This window comes from Tachypleus tridentatus, chromosome 10 (assembly GCF_004210375.1).
Source record: "Tachypleus tridentatus isolate NWPU-2018 chromosome 10, ASM421037v1, whole genome shotgun sequence".
Classification (NCBI taxonomy): Eukaryota; Metazoa; Arthropoda; class Merostomata; order Xiphosura; family Limulidae; genus Tachypleus; species Tachypleus tridentatus.
In genome coordinates, this window is record NC_134834.1 from 73,557,589 (window position 1) to 73,579,604 (window position 22,016).

General features: G+C 35.4%; 1 protein-coding gene across 5 annotated transcripts in view; it reads right to left on the reverse strand.

Moving 5' to 3' along the window:
• The window catches only part of LOC143229572 (uncharacterized), an 89,492-nt gene that overhangs the window by 30,651 nt on the left and 36,825 nt on the right, over positions 1-22,016 (reverse strand). The window contains exon 1 of one of the 5 annotated variants that reach the window (XM_076462115.1): positions 19,827-20,369. The exons of 1 other annotated variant lie outside the window; for it this stretch is intronic. In XM_076462115.1, coding sequence (XP_076318230.1) covers positions 19,827-19,881 — 55 coding nt within the window. In that variant the 5' untranslated portion in view covers positions 19,882-20,369. 3 more of the 5 variants (XM_076462116.1, XM_076462118.1, XM_076462114.1) reach the window with 3 other exon arrangements.

Genomic DNA, 22,016 nt, shown 5'->3' on the forward strand with positions numbered 1-22,016 from the left:
GTGAGCTTAATTTTTACAACTTGACTAGGCCTATTTACTCAAATTTTCTCAATTACCTCCAGAACAAAAACTTTTTACTGTTTACTGAAATTTTCCACGCTACCATGTAAGATACAAACATAAAGATTTGACTTCTTCGGGTTCATTTCTACTAATCGAGTGTGAATCTAATTTGTAACTTTAACCTGACGTAACAGTCTGCAGCTCCCTGTACCAATAATAGTCATAACAAAGACTGCAAACAGTTCAAAATTCCATGATGAACACGGTCTTCTGTGTTAAGCCTGCTACCTTAACGTACAAAATAAGCGAATGAAGATGCGTACTTTGAAACGGTAACCTTATTTTATTGGCTAAAACTGTAATTGTAAGAATAGAGAATACCCAAATCTGATGTAAGTTGTTAGATGGGAAGGTTGTTACCAGTTTTAACATCTATTTTAGGTATTTGAATTTACAGATATTGCAACGCTATGGCTACATTTCTTCACTCCTAGCTCTATACCATAACTCGCATGGCGAAAGGTTTTCACGACTAAAGAACACAATGTTCTAAAACCATGCACTAAAACATTTAATATTACAATTCCTTACCAACAATCCGAGTGAGGCGATTACGTAGAGCTCCTATAGCTCTTTGTAACTGTACCATCTTGTTTCTGTTTCATGCAGTTTATACTATTTTTTGGAATACTAAAATTCTAGTGCTTAAGCCTCTTTTTATACGTGAAGCACAATTGCTAATCATGATGTGACGTCTTGCAGTTCATGGAAAAGTTTACGGATTGTTGACGACGTTCTTTACATCAATGTAAGTGTTGTATAAACTAGAAATATTCGAATAAGAACTAGTCCTCTTTGATAAAGGCTTTCACACCACAGTAACAAGGATTGGGTTTAAAGTCTTCGTGATGTTTACAAGCGATCACGTGATATTACACCTGGTCCTCTGTAATGACCAGAGGTATTAGTTGAATAATCAGATAATAAACACTACAAGCAAAAAAGAGGTGATTCCAAGAAGCTGTATATGACTCTACAAGTTTTATATAATTTATCTAAATGAAATGTTGTCCTGGAGAGAATCTGGTTAAACAATAACCTCGCACAGTAGACGCACATACGTGTGGAATATTTCCACTGATGAGATGAAGTATGCTAAATACTTTACCTTTTAATCAATGTAATTTTGCAAACTGCAGACATATATATCAATTATAAACAGTCATCAGTATCAACAAACACTTATATCATCTGTTTTGTACAAAATATTAAAAAATCATTGTAGATTTGTTTTGTCCTATTGTGTAATTCGTCGCAGTTCTGACCGTTATCCATAATGTATCGTAGTTTTTGTAGGTACTGTAGTTTATCGTTGTACTGGGCGCAGTGTAACCGATATAATATTAACAGAAGTGGGAATATATTATAATTAATCCCGGTATTAGGTTAATTCCAATCTGTATTATAATATTCCACGTATTAAAATCTATATCGTAATGCTAGATGTTTTATTTATTTTTTGAATGTGTAATGCTAACTGATGTTTGTTAGACATTATTTAATTTAAATAAACAAACCACTATTTCATATTTTAAACTGTTAACCAGACACATTATAATTTGTGGTGTATTATTTGGCACATTAAAATCTATAACATAATACTGGACGTTTGATGTTTAAATTCACGGACAGGTGAAATAAATATCAGAGTATTGTGATACCCATGAGCAAAATCATCGCTCAGGGCTGGCACGCGGGTACATACCCGATTCCACTAGACAATGCCCCGAATCTAGCGACACTTCTACATACAAGCACACAGTGTTAATTAGCCCACACTAGTTATTTTGTTTTTTACAGCTTTCTCAGATATTTTAGAAGATGTACACTTTAATATTAAAAAAACAACAACAACATTATATTAAATTAAAGGTTGAAAAGAGAAGTAGGTTGTAGGAAAGAGGGGGGAACACAAACTTGAAGTTGTTTATGGGCCTACTGTGGTTTTAATCTGGCCCTGTCTGTACCGTAATATTGAGCGTACTACATTCTTTGTCGCTATGCGGGAGAATTTATATTAACATGTATATAATAGTATAATGTACATGTAGTACTGACGTTATGCCTCAGTGTTAGCCGTAGTGAATATACATCACCAATGTAAACTCAGATCAAATGCTTGCAAATGAAGTTTATTATCATTATTATAAGTACGATTTTTGTAAAAACTAGGTGAATCTGTTTTTAATAAATTATGAATACTAGTTATACCTTAATAAAGTGACAGACCAACGCGGTTTTAATTTGAATCTGTCTGTATTGTAACATTAAATGTAGGAGACACTATAATTTATAACGTATTACTGACATATCAAAATCCATAACGTTATACCTTAATACAAGTTATATCAGAGTAGATTGTATCATAACACTGAACGCACTACATTTTCTGTCGTAGTTATACATGATAATTAAAATTTATAAGATTATTATATTAAGATAATATCAAACTTATAGTTGTTCGTTTGTTTATACTTAAACACAGAACTACACAATGGGCTACGGTTGCTCTGCCCACCACAGTTATCCAACCCCAGTTGTTTATGCTAAACACAAAACTACACAATGGGCTACGATTGCTCTGCCCACCACAGTTATCCAAACCCAGTTGTTTATGCTTAAACACAAAACTACACAATGGGCTATGGTTGCTCTGCCAACCACAGTTATCCAAACCCAGTTTCTAGCGTTGCAAATCCGCAGATATGTCGCTGTGCCACTAGGGATCTCAGTTATAAAAATCAACATTACATTCTATGTCGTTATAGCTTCCGTTGTATGGAAATAAGTTAAACTCAAAGTGTCTCTGACAGTACAGGAAATTAATAAATTGCTTATTGACTTTGTGAGTCCCCTACTGGCGTGTAAACAGCTATAAAAATTCCGCTTTTTAGTAGGATCAAGTTAACAGCAAACTTAAATCTCATTTCAAGATTATACAGTTGTGAGAATGCCAATTATTGTATATGATAACACCCTGCACCACATTTCATTTATACATGAAATAAACACTCAGCAAGTAACTGAGTCGTTACTTTTTGTTAAGCTTTTAAATTTACACTGTAAGTTAAGTCAAGACTGTAATATTTAGCGCCATGATCTGTTAATCGAAGCCAGGAAATTACTGTATTGAAATAACAGGTTTAACTATTTTGTTTTCACTCCACACCGTATTCTGTATATCACGTGTTGTTTGCTTGGTACCGAGTTACCATGATTACATAAGCCACGTGCCAGCACTTCTGTACAAGTGTTCATGACCTTGACTATGAAGAAACTCTATCAACATTCAAATGGCTTATCCACAAGGTAACGATTTGGTAACGTAAGTATCTACAGAAGAACGGTTGGTTTACAATAAAATCTATCATTATGAAACGTAAATAGAAATATTTTATTAATTTTCATTAATTGGTTTGATTTGTTTTGAATTTCACGCAAAGCTACACGCGCTAGCCGTCCCTAATTTAGCAGTGTAAGACTAGAGGGAAGGCAGCTAGTCATTATCACCCGCCGCCAACTCTTAGACTACTCTTTTACCAACGAATAGTGGGATTGACCGTCATATTATAACGCCCCAACGGCTGAAAGGGTGAGCATGTTTGGTGTGACTGGGATTCGAACCCGCGACCCTCGGATTACGAGTCGAATGCCTTAACCACCTGGCCATGCCGGGCCTATTTTCATTTATAATATAGATACCAACTTGTATATTGTCCAACAGCAGTGGTGGCCCGGCATTGCCAGGTGGTCAAAGCACTCGACTCGTAATCCGAGAGTCGCGGGTTCGAATCACTGTCACACCAAATATGTTCGCCCTTTTAGCCGTGGGAGCATTCTTAATGTGACGGTCAATCCTACTGTTCATTGATAAAAGAGTAGCCCAAGAGTTGGCGGTGAGTGGTGATGACTAGCTGCTTTCTCTCTAGTCTGACACTGCTAAATTAGGGACGGCTAGCGCGTGTAGCTTTGCGTGAAATTCAAACAAATCAAACCAATTAATGAAAATTAATAAAATATTTCTATTTACGTTTCATAATGATAGATTTTATTGTAAACCAACCGTTCTTCTGTAGATACTTACGTTACCAAATCGTTACCTTGTGGATAAGCCATTTGAATGTTGATAGAGTTTATTGAAGACATACTAACGAGTATGTAACCTACTTCATTATGGCTATCGAATACAAGTCGCCACACATATGAAGTGAGTCGGTGTTTATTAGTTGTTGAATGCACATATACTGATGTGGATCAAAGCTTGCTTAACTGGTCATTTAATGTTTTCATAGAATTATATTTTAGTTATTCAGATACTTTTATCAGTCAACACTGATAATAGCGAACTACAGGAAGAAGCCGTCTGTCAAGTTTCTTTTTTAAAACAAAATCAATAAAAAACTTTCTGGCTCATTTCTTCGAAGACAACTGTTATATCCAACATTCGGCACCGAGAACTCTTCCTGAAACAGGAATTGTTTTGATTAAAACGCATGTGACATCGGAATGTACTAAACATATGTGGAATTTTATATCAGAAATCTAGGCCTCTAATGTGGAAGAAGCAAAATTAGAAAAAGAAAAAAAAATGTTTATCTGTTCCTATCCTCCCTTTGACTCAGTTGTAAATCCGTGGGTATAATATTGTGGAGCTGTGGGCATAGTAACAAAGAAACACACATAAAATATCAGTTCTTTAACTCCAATTGATCCATTTGGAATTAGAACCTTCTAAAGCTGGAAGTATTCCTTTTCTATATAAATGGTTACCACACAATATTACTAAAGGCTTAATCAAAGGCCTAAAACAATAAATATATCAGAAATGTAGCATTTTCCCCATTATCGGACAAAAAGAAATAAAAAAGAAGTTAACGAATTTAAACAGAGACTGATGAGAGAAAACGAAGACAGCGAGTTCACAATATCAGTTCTATCTCAGCTGAAGAAATATTATTCATGGGATCTACAGACAAAATATACTGGACACAGAGGTCAAAATATACTATAGACAAAATATGTTGTAATGGACAAGGGGTAAGGCAGTCTCGTAATACAAGCAGGAGGCTGGATTGTCATGGGTTGTAATGGTCACAAATATAGAAACGGTATTACGCAACAAAGATAATGCATCATTAGTAGCAATAAAGATCAAAGGATCGTGACATTCTCAGCTACATAAAAAATATCAAAATGCTGATGGTTTTAATGCAGTCACACTGGATATCTGTCTATTGGTGTTTGTAACGCACACGGAATCACAATGGTCTCACACTATATATCACTGATGGTTTGTTATTAAAATTAGGATTTTGACAGTTTTATAAAACAAACAAAATACCAGATTAATACTGTGAATAACAGACAGAAATTACATAATATTAGTAACATAATGGATGACATTCTTACGCAATAGACAAAATAACCGACGGTAGGATGGGCACAGGACACATAAGTCTTGCACAACGTCAGTTTCTCAAATATATTGCTAAAAAATAGCTTAATACGTATATACAAATACAGTCACATTTTGAAACATATTGCTAAAAAAAGCTTAAAACCTATATACAAATGTGGTAAATACTAACATTTCTAACTGGTAGTCTACGAGTTTGTGAAGTATTAAATTATACGTTTTATCAGTTGGCTGAAATCCATAAGCTCGGCATGGCCAAGCGTGTTAAGGCGTTCGACTCGTAATCCTAGGGTCACGGGTTCGAATGCCAGTCGCACTAAACATGCTCGCCCTTTCAGCCGTAGGGGCGTTATAATATGACGATCAATCCCACCATTCCTTGGTAAAAGAGTAGCCCAAGAGTTGACGGTGGGTGGTGATAACTAGTTACCTTCCCTCTAGTCTTACACTGCTAAATTAGGGACGGCTAGCACAGATATCACTCGGGTTAGCTTTGCGCGAAATTCAAACAAACAGACTGAAATCCAATGTAACACATGTGAATTATCTTGTTTAGGTGAAACTGGAAAGTAAATGAACACAAGAACCAGCGAAAACTTGAAAGGCCTTGGCCAATGTTTTCAAGCACTTAAAATAAACACTCATTGTTCGAAAACACCATAAAAATTTTATGAAGTGAATCTGTTATGAACAGTAGAAAAAAACACGGAAGCTATACTGATCAAAATATTAAACAATTCTTTGGAGAAATATCCAGGGGATCCTCTCTGTCTCTCCTAATTATAATATTTATAATTTTACATTATATCTTTTTTGTAATTAAATTATTATTGACATTTATTTTAAATATTTATAATTCAAGATGTGCACTGCCAATAATTACAGATGTACTTGTAAATTTCTAATTGTTGTAAATCGAACATTTTCTGAAATACTGCAGGTTTAATTGCTTAAAAATATTTGCACTGTAAAGTTGGTCATCATATTAAATTTAGATCAACACAAAATTACAAGTTTACAACTTCTGAAATGTACTTCTAGAAAACGGCTTAATACTCGTAAGCCTATACAGAGGTTGGTGTGCAAAAATATATTACTCAAAGGTGGATTAATTCACACACTCAGTAGAATTAATTTTATTTCAGAAATAACTTGCCATAGAACATCTTTAATCTGTTCAGTGCGGTAGACGAGATAACTCGTCCAAGCCGATCGGTAACACAGTGCCACGGACGAGTTAATTCGTTCTCAATAATACCTAACTTCAACGCTAGATGTCAGCACCATACATGCATTTGACCTACTTTCAAATTGTTTCACTTTCGATCCAAAATGGCGTCACGAAAAAAGTTACAAAATGAAGAAGCATTAGAGTTGAATTGTAGCAGCTGGAATACTTGGCAGTCAACAGGTTAAACTACAAGACCAATACAAAACAAGGATCAATATATATGTGACATACTGGTTATAGAAATAGTGAGAGTTTTAATACCACAAAAATATTGAAGAAAATCAAAATCACAAAAAGATAGCTCTTTAAAATTTAATTTTTTACCCCTATTTTGGGAAATCACTGTAGTTATATTAGTCTGAGACAAAGTAAGGATTTTTTTTTTCAAGTGTCTTAGATTTTGCAGTTTTGACTCTTGTTTCAACACTTTTTGTAAAATTAAAGCTTTCTATATATTACTATAGAGAGCTTGGTTACGTATACATATATACAGATTCCTACTTGTTTTTATAAACTTAGTTTTTGTATTGTACTTTATTTTTGTATTGTATTGTACAAGTTTCCTTTTTATAAGCTATATTTTTCTGTGTCAGTAATATTAAGCGTATATCCAATTTGATTTTGTTATTACTCACCAGGAATTAGAATGATAAGATTCGCAGTTTTTTCGCACACATGTTTGGAAAAGTCATTTACTTATTGACTTACTTAGATAAAAATTTGTTGAAATAGTGAAATTTTAACTCCCTCCATAAACATGTATATATAGCTATTTAGGTGGTTTATAAGTACAATAAGCTTTAATTTTCTCAGTTAGTACTGTGAAATAACCATTGTTAATATTCACATATCTTGAAGGTGGTGTTAGACGGGTGAATCTTATAGTCGCCATTTTGTTTCATCACGATTCCTACTGAGTACTACCGTACTTAACATAACAATACATCATCACAGAGTTGCAAAAGGTTTTTATATATATTGCCGCAAAATGACTTAACATCCACCATAAAAAGTGAGTAAAAATTGCTGAATCATATTATTATGTTATGGTTTGTTTGTTTTTGTTTGCTTTTGAATTTCGCGCAAAGCTAATAAAGGGCTATCTGCACTAGCCGTCCCTAATTTAGCAGTGTAAGACTAGAGGGAAGAAAGTTAGTCATCACTACTCACCGCCACCTCTTGGGCTACTCTTTTACCAACGAACAGTAGGATTGACCGTCACATTATAAGGCCCCCACGGCTGAAAGGGCAAGCATATTTGGTGCGACGGGGATTCGAACTCGCAACCTTCAGATTACGAGTCGAACGCCTTAACCCACCTGGTCATGCTGGGTCACGCTATGAGCACAGTGCAGATAGCTCACTGTGTAGTTTTCACTTTAAAATTAACTTATAGATCTATACAATTAGAAGAAATACCTAAATGTATATATGCATCTGTATATATATGACTGAAAATTATTTAATACCAATAATAAGGAGTACCCCTCCAGTGGCACAGCGGTATGTCTGCAGACTCGCACTGCTATAAACCGGGTTTTGATACACGTGGTGGGTAGAGCAGAGATAGCCCATTGTGTAGCTTTGTGCTTAATTCTAAACAAACCAAAATAAGAAGTAAGAATAGCTGTTCAATGTTGCTACAAGACGGAGTAAAACCCGAACACATAGTAACGAAAATTGTTGAAATATATTGTTTGAAGTTAAATAAATACAAAGCTACCCAATTGGCTATCTGTGCTCTGCCCACCACGGGTATCGAAACCAAATTTTTGGCACTCTAAGTCCTCAGATATACCGCTGGACTACTGGGGGGAGCAAAAGCTTGTCTGTTTTAAATTAAGCACAAAGCTACACAATGGGTGTCGAAAGAAATATACTGATAAAACCAATGAATACTTAAAGTAATTCAGTTGTATTAATTAATTATATAGCATGACAACAGCTTCACAAAGCGTTGAAATATTAGACTAAATGAATAATACGGAATCAAAACAACAGCTAAAATACATTAGCGCATAATGGCTTAGAATTAAAAATAATATATTTCAGACTTACATCTACAATATATATGTAACAATAGATATACACATATATTGTACACCTCAGTTTTACGTCAAGACGGAGAATTATAAACTTACTACCGTTGCTAAAGTATGTTGAACTAAACTTATTAGGTTATATTCCGAACGTTTTCAAACCTTGTGAATACCACTATTTCTTGAATAACATAATTATTATGGCAACGTTCTTACAGTAATATTTTACTTTTAATCAACTGTTCCATTCTGTTCTTACAACATATACATTGTGTGAACGCTCTCACTACCCTGAAAACATATTGACTGTGATATTTTAGGTCCAGAGTCATGTGTTGGTTATACCCACAATCATCCTTTCCATTCATTTCAAGTAATACAAACAAGGTGTGAATGAAACTGTTAAGTTGTCCACGTTTATCTTGGAGTAGGCTTAGCCCATCTGGCTTGCACGCGTGTCGATTCAGTAGGAGAGGCACACGACGAGAACGTGTGCTGCTGGAAAACTTTACCCATAGTCCAACAGCCTGAGTTTGTGTCCGATACCATCATATGTGAGAAACTAAATTTAGAAACATCCTCCCACAATCACGTTGATTATTTTAAAAGTAAACGTCCTCAAGATATCCGGATAATGCCCTTTATCTTTTACACTTTTCATAACTCTTCCAGAAAATGCGAGTTTTCCTTTCTAAAATGAACTAACACTGCATCCTGCTCAACTTCACTTGCACATGTGTCTGGCACGTGGACACGGGGCATCACACTATTTATTAGGGACAGGATGCCGCCGCTGCGTGGCGGCTCTTACAAGAGTGTCGATTTCCTGTGTTCGTGGAGTTGTACAAGGCACGAGTGGAACGTCCTTATATTGATTAGGTTTGTTTATACATTCACATTGATCAATCGTGGAGTGGATAATGAAGCATTTTTTAGCTCAGTGTCTGTAAAACCGCAGCAATTGTGAATAATTATAATCCTTCATCGACAAATATTTGACAAGATCAATATATCAAGCTAATGCCACTCCAATACTGAAAAATATGAACGAGGTTTTGTTAACCATTTTGACTTGAAAATTAGTTCATATTTTAAAATTGTAGCGCTAAGAGCTCACTGCGCTTTCAGCTCCGAGCAGGTTAGAAAACTGACAGAGAATAGTTATTCGGTTCAAAGAACCAGGTATGGCTGTAACTTAATCCTAGAGGTAACTGACTTTACATAAGGTTGAAAATATCAGTTTCTTGAAAGTAATTATGATACCTAAGACTTAATAAAAAATTCGAGACATGTACACACAAATAAATAACAATTCCTTGTTCAGACATTGTCTAGATACTTGTGTTAGGCAAATTATAACCAGACATGACTGATTTTCTACAATTCTGTTTAGAGATCTTTCTCCACAGTGGCATAGCGCTATGTCTGCCGACTTACTATGCTAGAAACCAGGTTTCTATACCCGTGGAGGGCAGAGCACTGATACTCCATAGTATAGCTTTGCGCTTAACTCCAATATGTTGCCACATGTTACATTATAATTCACCTTTCTTTTTTAATTCCAGAATATGAAAAAAGAAGATAGAATAATGGGAACTCTAGCATGGGGGTCTGCAGAAAATTTTCCAGGGGTCGGTAGGGCAAAGTAGAGTGAAATTGTGAAGTGAATAAAAATTTCATGAACACATGCTGAGTGAATAAAGAAAGTATCATGTTTCTTCTTTTCCAGGGGGCAACTTTCCCCGATGCGAGCGCCGATGAACTCCAGTGTTTTAAATCGCGAACAGAAATTCACTAATTACAATATAGTTCAAGGTATTTGCGTTAAAGGGTAAATTTTAGACATCAGGTGTGGTTTATTTGTGCAGACTTGTTTTTCGAAAATCATTTAAAATGTGTCTGCAAAAAGAATAACAAAACATTCAGTATCTTAAAAAAACAAAAACGGTAAAAATAATTTTGAACGGTAAGTCATCAAACGGTTAGTTTATATGGAAATAAATCAATCTGTAAGTATTATATACGGTTTCCGAGATATGTCAATAATAATTTTAATGCATTCAAGATGATTAATTCTACAACATAATCAGGTGAATATGTTAACATTTTGTACACATCCGATATTCCGTATATCATAATAAAATGGGAGCTCACTCTTACAAACATCCGGAATATCGTACACTGGCAGTAATGTTGTAGTATAAGGATTTATGTGGGAAAAACCACATTGTGAGCTCACGAGTTTTCTTATTTCGTTACACGAGGTCGCTTTACAGTTGAACACCTCGCAAAATCTCATTTATGTAAATACATATACAAACGTGAAAAAATCAAATAAAAATTAGGAAGTAGTAAAGAGAGTATCAAAAAGTTAAGAAATATGGTAGGAATGGGCGGAATAACATTACAACACTTGGTAGTTTTTGAAATGGTACAAACTGAAAGTGGGCGTGGCTATCGTTGCACATCTATATCTATTTTTTATGCTATTTGTAATTTGGTAATTATTCAAACTAAATGAAAAGCATATGTTGTTATATTTCTCTGTTGTAAACTTTGTTTCAGCAATCAAGTAGAGATACATGTACTTAATCAAATTACGAGACCATAACGAAATGTATGACATCATAAGGACGATGTTTAATGTCGGAAGTTAGACAGGAAGCTCCAACAATCGTACTTTGCTTGTGATAAACATTATAGCTATCTAACTAGTAAGAGGTGAGCCAAAACAATAGTGTCATTCGAGCAGATTTTCTGAAATTCTTAAACGTGTTGAGTATTTAGAAAGGATTAGCTACTCATAAACATTAGTTCAACTCTATTGTTACGCCAAAGCTTGAAATAAAATAGAGGATAGCTTATAATACTAAAAACAGCGTTTTGGTACCTGTGGTGGGCACAGCACAACTATCTCATTGTGTAACTTTGTACTTAATAAAAAACAACTGAGAAACTTGTATTTGAGTATCGATTATTAAAATAAACTATCACTTTTTCTCTCTCTTTTCAACGCTCTTTTTTTCATCTACTTATGTCATTGGTTAATCAGTGGACAATTTATGAAATTAAACGCTAAAATTTAGTGTTCGATTCCATACAGTGGACAAAACGCAGAAGCCTATTACGTAGCTTTGCACTTATGAAACATTAGCATCACGTATTTATATAAATAAGTTTAAGTAATTACAACGTTCTTCTTAAATCACTGGTAACTAGAATATGATTTAAACAAATTGTTAACGTTGTCCTTTCCACGATGTTTGTGCTACATGCACATGGTAACTTTCATGAACAACGTTCTCCTTAAATCCTCAATTTTTTTTAAAGAAAAACAATTTTGTGTCCTCTTTTGATTGATAGTCATGCAAGTGAAAAGTTCAAAATATTTATCTTGCATAACATTTATAAGTTAATTTCCCATTTTAGTTAAAATAAACTTTATTTCTTTTGAAATATTTATGTTTATTCTTTCAGGTTATTTCAGATTAGTTCTACGAATGTGGGCCGAAGGGCGCCTAAAGATGCAACTTGTTTTAACCTCTTGCACTACTATACAGCAACTTATTGTTTGTTAGCGAGTCAGTAAAATGACATCACATAATGGACGCTTAATGTTCCAGCTTGTACTAACGTGATGATGGTAAAACATGCGCATGTCATGAATCACGAAATGAATTATCCACTCTGTAAGTAACAACATAGAATGATATATGAATTTCAAGAGCATGAAATAAAAATATTTGTTACTCTTAACTATTGTTTTATTTATTCTTGAAATAGGACACTTTCGTGAATAATGCGGAAGTACATTTAGTATACACATGTATACATATGTTGTTTAATATTTCCTCGGCGATGACGTACTTCATTTTATGGGTCGCAGCTTCTGTATACAGCCATAAACTTACAAGACGTAAACAGGACACAGTTTCAAATTCTTCCTTATAGAGTGATTCATACCACCAGAAATACTGTTTTTGTTGTTTTTTTAATTTCGCGCAAAACTACACGAGGGCTATCTGCGCTAGCCGTCCCTAATTTAGCAGTGTAAGACTAGAGGGAAGACAGCTAGTCATCACAGCCCACTGCCAACTCTTGGGCTACTTTTTTGCCAAGGAATAGTGGGATTGATCGTCATATTATAACGCCCCTACGGCTGAAAGGGTGAGCATGTTTAGTGCGACCGGCATTCGAACCCGCAACCCTCAGAGTAGGAGTCGAACTCCTTAACCCACTTGGCCATGGCGGGCCAGCCAGAAATATTATTCTAAAGTGTTTCTTATACGTGACATTTTACACCAAAGACCACCTGTACCTTTCTGTATAACTTTCCCACACAATTACAATTCTGTGTTGGACATCAACCGAAGAGGTGTAACAAACAGACGCTCCTGTTTTTCCTATAACCGTGTTATGTTCTTACACGTGACTCGACTTTTTAATTATTTAACAGGTTATGAGAAACATACAAGTATTTTATTTTAAGTAAGGGGGAAAAAAAGACACAGCACATGTTGCTTTTAAGTTTCATTTGAAATATTTTTTGCAATAAGAAAGGATTCAATAATCTCAGCTCTAGCGAAATGTTTACTTTAGGGTGTTTTATGAATTTAAGTACTGAAATACTGGTGTTTCCCTGAACGTCTTCTTTCTACTGATTTTTTTGGAAATGATGATTCGGAATCACGTTTATAAAATAAATCGTTACTGTCTTTTCCACGTTCTGTTTATTATATTTAGTGTTCTTAAATAAAACAGTAAATCGTGATCACCAATTTATGTAAATTAGTTGTACCCTTTATCTTTACGAGTTAAATCATCTCGAAGGTTTTGCAAGTCGTTACAGTCATCACTAAGTCTGATTATGCTCTAACTGATGTCCGTAATCTCGACAATAGCTCTGCGCCGTAGAGTTTCCATTACAAAGGCTTCATCGTAAAGTTGTAAATTTTACACTCTCTGCTTGCTGTACTTATACAACGTATTTTTTTAACAATCACAACGCTCTTCTAAACCACTGACTGGCCCTTCAATGGCACAACGGTATGTCTGCGGACTCATACTGCTAGCAACCGGGTTTCGATACCTGTGGTAGGCAGAGTACAAGAGCCCATTGTGCAGTTTTGTGCTTATTTCCAAACAATCAATTAAACCTGAACTAATTATTATATATAAGAGAAATCTGGATCGCTGATTTTAGTAAACTATCACTATCTTCCTTTGTTTAAATTTTCAATAATTATAACGTTATATTCTAAATGTTTTTGCACTAACTGTAATGCGCCGTTTGCCTTTCTATGCTCATAAAACAACACAAAAAAGTAACAATTTTTCGTTAATACTGCGGTTTTTCACAACAAAAGTAGTTATGATAATGACGCGAATTTAAATTGCATGATTACGAAATCTATTTGTTGAAGTGGATGATATAATAAGCTAAGTAGCGTAGCTACACTCGCACACACAAGAACATCATAAACGTAACACGATGTCCTTTTCGTAACGTGTTTAACTTCAGTCTTTGTAAGTGATATAAAGTTAACATACGAACCTCTGTACTAAATGAACAGGGTAATTAACATTTAGTTTCTTAAGGGTATGTGACCTACTGACCGACTGACACAGAACAATATGCTATTTTTTTTTTAGTTACAAAACTTCATCTTTTTTTAAAATCATACAACACGGACTTTTGATCCTAAACTTAAGTAGTCAACAAAAAGTCAAGGACACCTTTATTTTCGTCTTCACTAAGTGGAACGAATTTAGTAATTTATATAATGAGAGTTAAAAACATATAAGTATCAAAAAACACATAACTCGACCTAAAATATACATTTATATAGTTATCATTGACAGTTAAAAAGACTTTCATTGGGAATTATGAATTTACAAATTGTTGTAATTTACTTATCTTTACGGGTTAAATCATCTTGAAGGTTTTGCAAATCGTTACAGCCATCACTAAGTCTGATTATGCTCTAACTGACGGCCGTACATCTCGACAACAGCTCTGCGGCGTAGAGCTTCCATTACAAAGGCTTCATCGTAAAGTTGGTTGTCATGTTCGAGACACACTGCTCCTCCCTGTGAGTTTCTATAATCCATTCACTACATTGTTTTTCGTCCTCTTGTTTTTCGCCACAGCGATCCCCTTCAGCAAAATATGAGCGCTCATGCCTCCTTAGAATAAAGTTTTGGGTCTATTAGAATATGTTACTGAAATTACAAAGCAATAGTAGTTAATTGTTATTTAATTTTAACAATTATTTTGAAACCCTCAAAACTGTTCTGTCCGCCTCCTGCCTTTTCTCCAAGATTTACTGCCTCCTTTAATTAAAAACATCACTAGGGGCGGTACCGCCCAGGTTTGGAAACACTGGTTTAGTGTATGATATCAATAGTTTATCAACAGCCTTTTCAACATTCTGAGCGCAAAGAAATTCATAGATGTGGAGTCGACGACTTGATCGGCATGTCTTCATATGGAATAGCATGAATTCCCATTTTATTCTCCAACTGTTTGAAGCACACAACAACTGAACGAAAGTATGACGGAAAATTTTTGTGCTAGATTTATATTTTTCGGCCTGGCTTCCAGAAAGAGATCTTTCTTGATTATGTTGTGTACTGTTGCCTGGAGCACGTGAATGGCTTTTGTCACTGATGTGTACTGTTGCCTGGGGCACGTGAATGGCTTTTGTCATCGATCTTTGTCATAGTGAATTCTCATGTTACGAATTCTCCTTTTTTGCTTACCACGGCTTTTTTACGTATGGTCCCGGTGTCCCAATACGATCCATATTCCTTTATTTTTCTAATGTCACGAAGTACATTTACAAGGTTATTGTAAATAACCAATCTGAAGACATTTTTATGACGTAAGTGTATGAATATTTTCGCGTCGGGAATGGCTGTTACATATCCTTCCTAAAAGTGATATCAACTTTTGGTAGCATCACACTCCCCTACAAAAACACTAAAAATGATGTTCCTGTACATCCCATACCATCGCAACATGCTGTAGTTATAAGAAAGCTCGTTGATTTGCATATTGTTAGTCATTTTAATACAACGCACTCATGTTTGTATAAACAAAAGTTTAAAAAGAAAAGGTGGTGAGGTATATTATAAAAAAAAAAAAAAAACATTAAAAAGTACAAATGAAGTTTATATTGTTTTTAGGTTTAGTAGACCTTGGTTATGAATCAAGATCAAATCTTATTCTAAAAGTTTTACTGTGAGGAAGATAAGTTAATAGAAATAGACTTCCAATGTGAATAATGTTTATTCGTACACTACAAGATTGTTGTAGTATGATAACTTAGTACAGATAGAACTTCGTTGTTGTTCCCAGCAATACAGCGACATGTATGCGGGCTTACTGCACCAGAAAACGAGTTTCGATATCGGTTGTGGGAAGAGCACAGTGAGTTCATTGGGTATCTTTTTTGCTTAACTTCAAAGAAAGAAAGAACTTCGTTGTTACAAAGGTTTGGATCTGCTGTAGTCTTACAGCGGTAAAAATAATGTACTATTAACTACAAAAATGGTACTGTTGATTTCTAATTATTATTCATTCCTAAAAATAATATATATTAATAAAATATTTCGAATGTAACTATTTCTACAATAGTCTATATGAAAACTGAAAACTGATTTTGTCTTCACCAGGATGTTTAGAAGTACAAGTTACATTTACTATTTACCTAATACAAATGGAAACAAATACAGAATAATGGGTGGCACGTGGTGCGTGCGAATGCCTGATTCATTTTATTCTTCATCACGTTGTCTACCAGCCTACCCTCAAATTGAAGTTATTTTCGGCATGATTATGGTAAATTTATTTATGAGAACTTTGGCATGGCCAAATACACAATTCGAAAGAATTTGACCTTATGAGCACACAACTGTAATTATATCTCAAATCGATCAAGAAATGACAAAGTTATAAGCTAAAAGTTTGTATCTGAAAAACGTAAAACCACTCTATGAACCATTATGCCGCGACAGAAAAGGGAACAATTATACAAATAATTTTCAGTACAGATGTTCATGTGTATGTGAAAAACGTGTATAACAGTATTTTAACACAATACCAGAGTTTATAAATTCTCAAGTTTCTGGAATGTGATCTAAGTCTTCTAGTGGTCCTATATTCAATGACAGATGCCCGCATTTTACATTACTCTTTATTTCTGAGCTATTCCTCTTAATATTGCTTTGATGGGTGCGGGAGAACAAACAGTCTTGTAGTCGTTCTGTGCCCAATGGTTCACGTCCACGTTCTACACTATCCTTCGTTTTTAAGTTATTTGTGTTTAGGTTTTTTTAAGCAGAAGGTCTCAGAAGTGTGTGGTAGGTACATTTTAGGTCTTGTAGGGGCAGTCTATCCAATGGTGTCATTCCGCATGGATCTTAGTTTACGGCGTATAAATACTTATAATTTTATTTTTATTTTGTGAATCCTTGTGAGTATATGTAGGTTTTCCGTTAGTTCTATGTTCAGTGGTGCACATCAACACTCTGTATGATCTCCAGTTTTAAAATCTTTCTCTTGAACAAAATCTTGTTCAGAAGCTCCCCCTAGTGGCTCAGCGATAAATTCGAAGGCTCACACTGCTAAAAACTTAGTTTCGATACTAGTTGTGGGCACAGCACATATACCTATTGTGGGACTTTGCGCTTAACAACAACCAGACGTTCAGCAAATAACTCATCCATACAATATATGCCATCCTGTGGTGGTCACGTTTTCATAACAGTCACAATCAACAAATACCGATATTAAAGCTACTGAGTAAATGGGCCATTATAATCTTTCAGTTTATGACAATGTTTGTTTGTTTTTGAATTTCACGCAAAGCTACACGAGGGCTATCTGCGCTAGCCGTCCCTAATTTAGCAGTGTAAGACTAGAGAGAAGGCAAATAGTCATCTCCACCTACCGCCAACTCTTAGGATACTCTTTTACCAACGAATAGAGGGATTGACTGTGACATTATAACGCCCCCTGGATGAAAGAGCGAATATGTTGGGTGTGACAGAGATTCGAACCCTCGACCCTCAGATTAGGAGTCGAGTACCCTAACCACCTGGCCGTCCCGGGCCCTTTTGTGATAATGAACATATCCTATGTTAATAGTTTTTTTCAAACTACATAGCCATTATAACTACGAAGAAGTTACACAGTAATCTCCGACATAGTAAGGAAGTATTAAAACAAAAAATAAAAATAAAAATATCATGTTATTAAACCAGTACTATCAAAATTCTCTTTCTCTTTTTGCTTTCACTAACTTCAAGCAGAATGACTTCAATTCTGGTGATTATGATAATTTACTGAGCTTGAAATTCGTAATATAAGTAGAATATTTTCACCATAAAGTTTAAAGCATTCACTTATAAACCATTAACCTCGTAAATTCTGCTTTTTGAATCATCTTTGACATGAGTAATATTCAGCCATGAATCAGTCAGGTACCATAATCGATACAAAGTCATCATATTTAACTGGTTGTGGCTACATGCCAGAGGGGTCTGTTACCACCGGCCAAACCACAGAGTTGCCTTCAAAATGTAAAATCCTATCGTAGCACGTTTGTTAAGTACGCAACCACGGGGTAACGTACAACTGATAGTAATTATCGTTACTGTATTTTAACTGTTTTTAGTTTTATTTTCTATGTTTTTGAGCATAAATAAGTTTTTGTGTGTTACCCAAGTAAAAAGACACTCACACGCACACATATAATCAGGACACAGCGCACATGCACACATAATATAGGAAACAGTACATATAACACTCACACGCACACATAATACAGGAAACAGTACATATAACACTCACACGCACACATATAATAGAGGACACAGCACACATAACACCCACACGCACACATACAATAGAGGACACAGCACACATAACACCCACACGCACACATACAATAGAGGACACAGCACACATAACACCCACACGCACACATATAATAGAGGACACAGCACACATAACACCCACACGCACACATATAATAGAGGACACAGCACACATAACACCCACACGCACACATACAATAGAGGACACAGCACACATAACACCCCCACGCACACATATAATAGAGGACAGAGCACACATAACACCCCCACGCACACATATAATAGAGGACACAGCACACATAACACCCACACGCACTCATGTAATACAGGACACAGCACACATAACACCCACACGCACATATATAACACAGGACACGGCACACATAACACCCACACGCACACACATAATATAGGAAACATAACATATAACACCCACATGCACACATAACACAGGATACGACACACGTATACATATTACAGGAAACAGCACATATAACAGATGCACACATACTACATGAAACTATATATAACACTCACATACACACACATATAATACAGGGCACAGCCCATATAACACTCACATACACACATATAATACAGGACACACCACATATCACACTCATATGCACACTTTACAGGTAACAGACCACGACACTCACACGGACACTATAAGGCACAGCACATGACACTCGTATGTACGCATAAAATAACAGGGCAGAATGCATACACATATGCCATACACGACACTACATGCCACAAATATTATACAAGATAGTCGCATATACTACAAAAAAGAGTGCACAGTAAATACACAGGCAATATTGTATGAAAGTACAAATTTGGTTTTCATTGCTAGCGATTTTTAGTGCATTATATATAAATTTCTTTTCCTAGTCTAATACATTTGAGAAGAGGACAGAAAATAACCAATAACCCTTTGGAACTCAAACACAGCATAGACGTTGATTCATAAGTTACCAATTTCACCGCGTATACATACTAAGAGAAATATGACAAAACCTACATAGACATTAATGTTCGCGTACATTTGAAAATAGCGAATAATACTTGTTTAATTTGATAAGAACGTTTACATAAGAATCCAAGTGTGTTGTTTAAAAACAGTACTTAATCTGGTGGGTGAATCTGTTTTAATAGGTCAGTAGGTGCTGTACAGAAAATAGAAACGACTTACTTTTTCTCCTCGGCGTTTTTTCATTCGACCAGGAGTACCGCTGTACATCTCTCATGATGACTCTGCTCTCAACGCTCTACTCGATACCATCAAACAAATACAGATTTAGGCCTAGAGGAAGCAGCACACGTTATCAAGATAAAACTATAGTCGGCGTCGCCAAGCTGTTGGACCTGTTACCCATCCGAAGGAAATGTCAAGGAGTTCGCCAAAACAGAAATGACAAGACCCAAGATCATGCCACTAATAAGACTGATGTTCTAGGACCGAATAGGAATGTCTCCTTTTAGAAATATAGAATAAGCTACGAATGTCTGACGTGTCTAGCTACCAATAGAGTGATTCACAGGGAAATGATTCGCTGCATGGTGGCGCTGGCAACAAGCGCGTGCAGGTTTGACACAACAGAGTGAGTGAGCGTGCTTATTATGACATTTACTGTACGAACTTATCCTTGAATGACACTTAAGCACGCCCACTAACACTGGCGTCATCACAAGGATATTCTGTCTTGGAAATTGTGTATTACAAAGTGTGCGAAGCTTACTTTCGTGTCAAGTCTTAGCTAAGGGGAATGGGCACTTCCTTCTTAGCATTCTAATGTCCATCTTTAACTCCGTCACCCTCTTATACATATCTGTCTTGGTCGCGCATATTTGTGTCGTGTAATTAATATGTTTCCCTGTCAGTCTGGACGTGCAGTAAGACAGTAATCATCTTTCAACTCTCATATTAATTACTTATTTTATTTTTTTAACAATTTAAAAACACCATGTAGAGAGAAGACAGCTGTGGCCATTTGTATAGCGTGATTAACCTACAGATATTTGTTTGAGCGTACGTATGATGTTAAAACTTAATTATTTCTGGTGGATATGACGAAGCTAATGAACTTCTAATACATTAATTAGTTTGTACAATAAAAAATTAAACAGTTCTGTATTACTCTAATAGCTCCATTTTTATCACTTTTTCAGCATATTAGTTTATTAAACTTTCTATTCCCCTAGTGGCACAGCGGCATATCTACAGACTCACATCGCTAGAAACTGAGTTTCAATACCAGTGGTGGGCAAAGCACAGATAGCCCATTGTGCAGCTTTGTGTTTAATTTCAAACAAACAATTTTTATCGCCTTTTTTTTCTTGAAAAAAAACTGTTATATAATTGCATCAGTTCGTCTCTTGAATTGCATACGTCACGAGTGGTCTATGCTTACCCCCACCCCAGTGGCTCACTGATAATTATGAAGCCTTATAATACTAAACATCTGGTGGGCACTGAACTGAGAAATCATTGTGCAGCTTTGTGTTTAATTTCAAACAAACAAACAATTTTAATCGTCTTTTTTTCTTGAAAAAAACTTATGAAATGGCATCAGTTCGTCTCTTGAATTGCATACGTCACGAGTGGTCTATCTATGCTTACCCCCACCCCAGTGGCTCACTGATAATTATGAAGCTTTATAACACTAAAAATCTGGTGGGCACTGAACTGAGAACCCAATGTGTAGCTTTGTGTTTAAAACATATAAACAGGACAAACAAATGGTTTAAAATTGTAAAATAATACTTCAAACTGATTAAGTACAATAAAATTACCTCCTCTTGGAGGGGAAATCAAATAGACCAAGGTGGCTTTCCTGTAAGACAAACAAACGTGATTTTCTCCCTGGTAGTTCTCCTCGCCTTTTTACAAACATTATCAACTATGGATGAAAAATACCTACCTTTTCGTCGTATCTTATGCACCAATATTAAATCAAGAAGATATAACCAAGATTCAACATTCAGAAAAAACATTTTGTGGGATAGGCTTGCCACGTTTTACTTTTCTTTTAACAACAGTTTAATCTGTTGGTACCAACATAACAGAAGCTAAGCTTAACCCGCATCTACTTAATGGATGGAAAAGATTAAAAGCAGGTGTGTGTTTAATGCAAGTAAAAACCTGTGCATAACAGCAGGCATCATTTCAGATAATTTACTACCTGACCAGAAAAAGCCTTCGCACATTTGTGAAAAACTTGTGCTAGGGGTCGCTGTATCTGCGCTGAATCACGTACAATTTCTCTATATAGCATGATTCATAACAATGTGTTTCACGATGGAATAGCGGTAAGTCTACGGAATTATAAGACTAATATCCGAAGATCGATTACTTGCGGTGAACATAGTAGATAACCATATG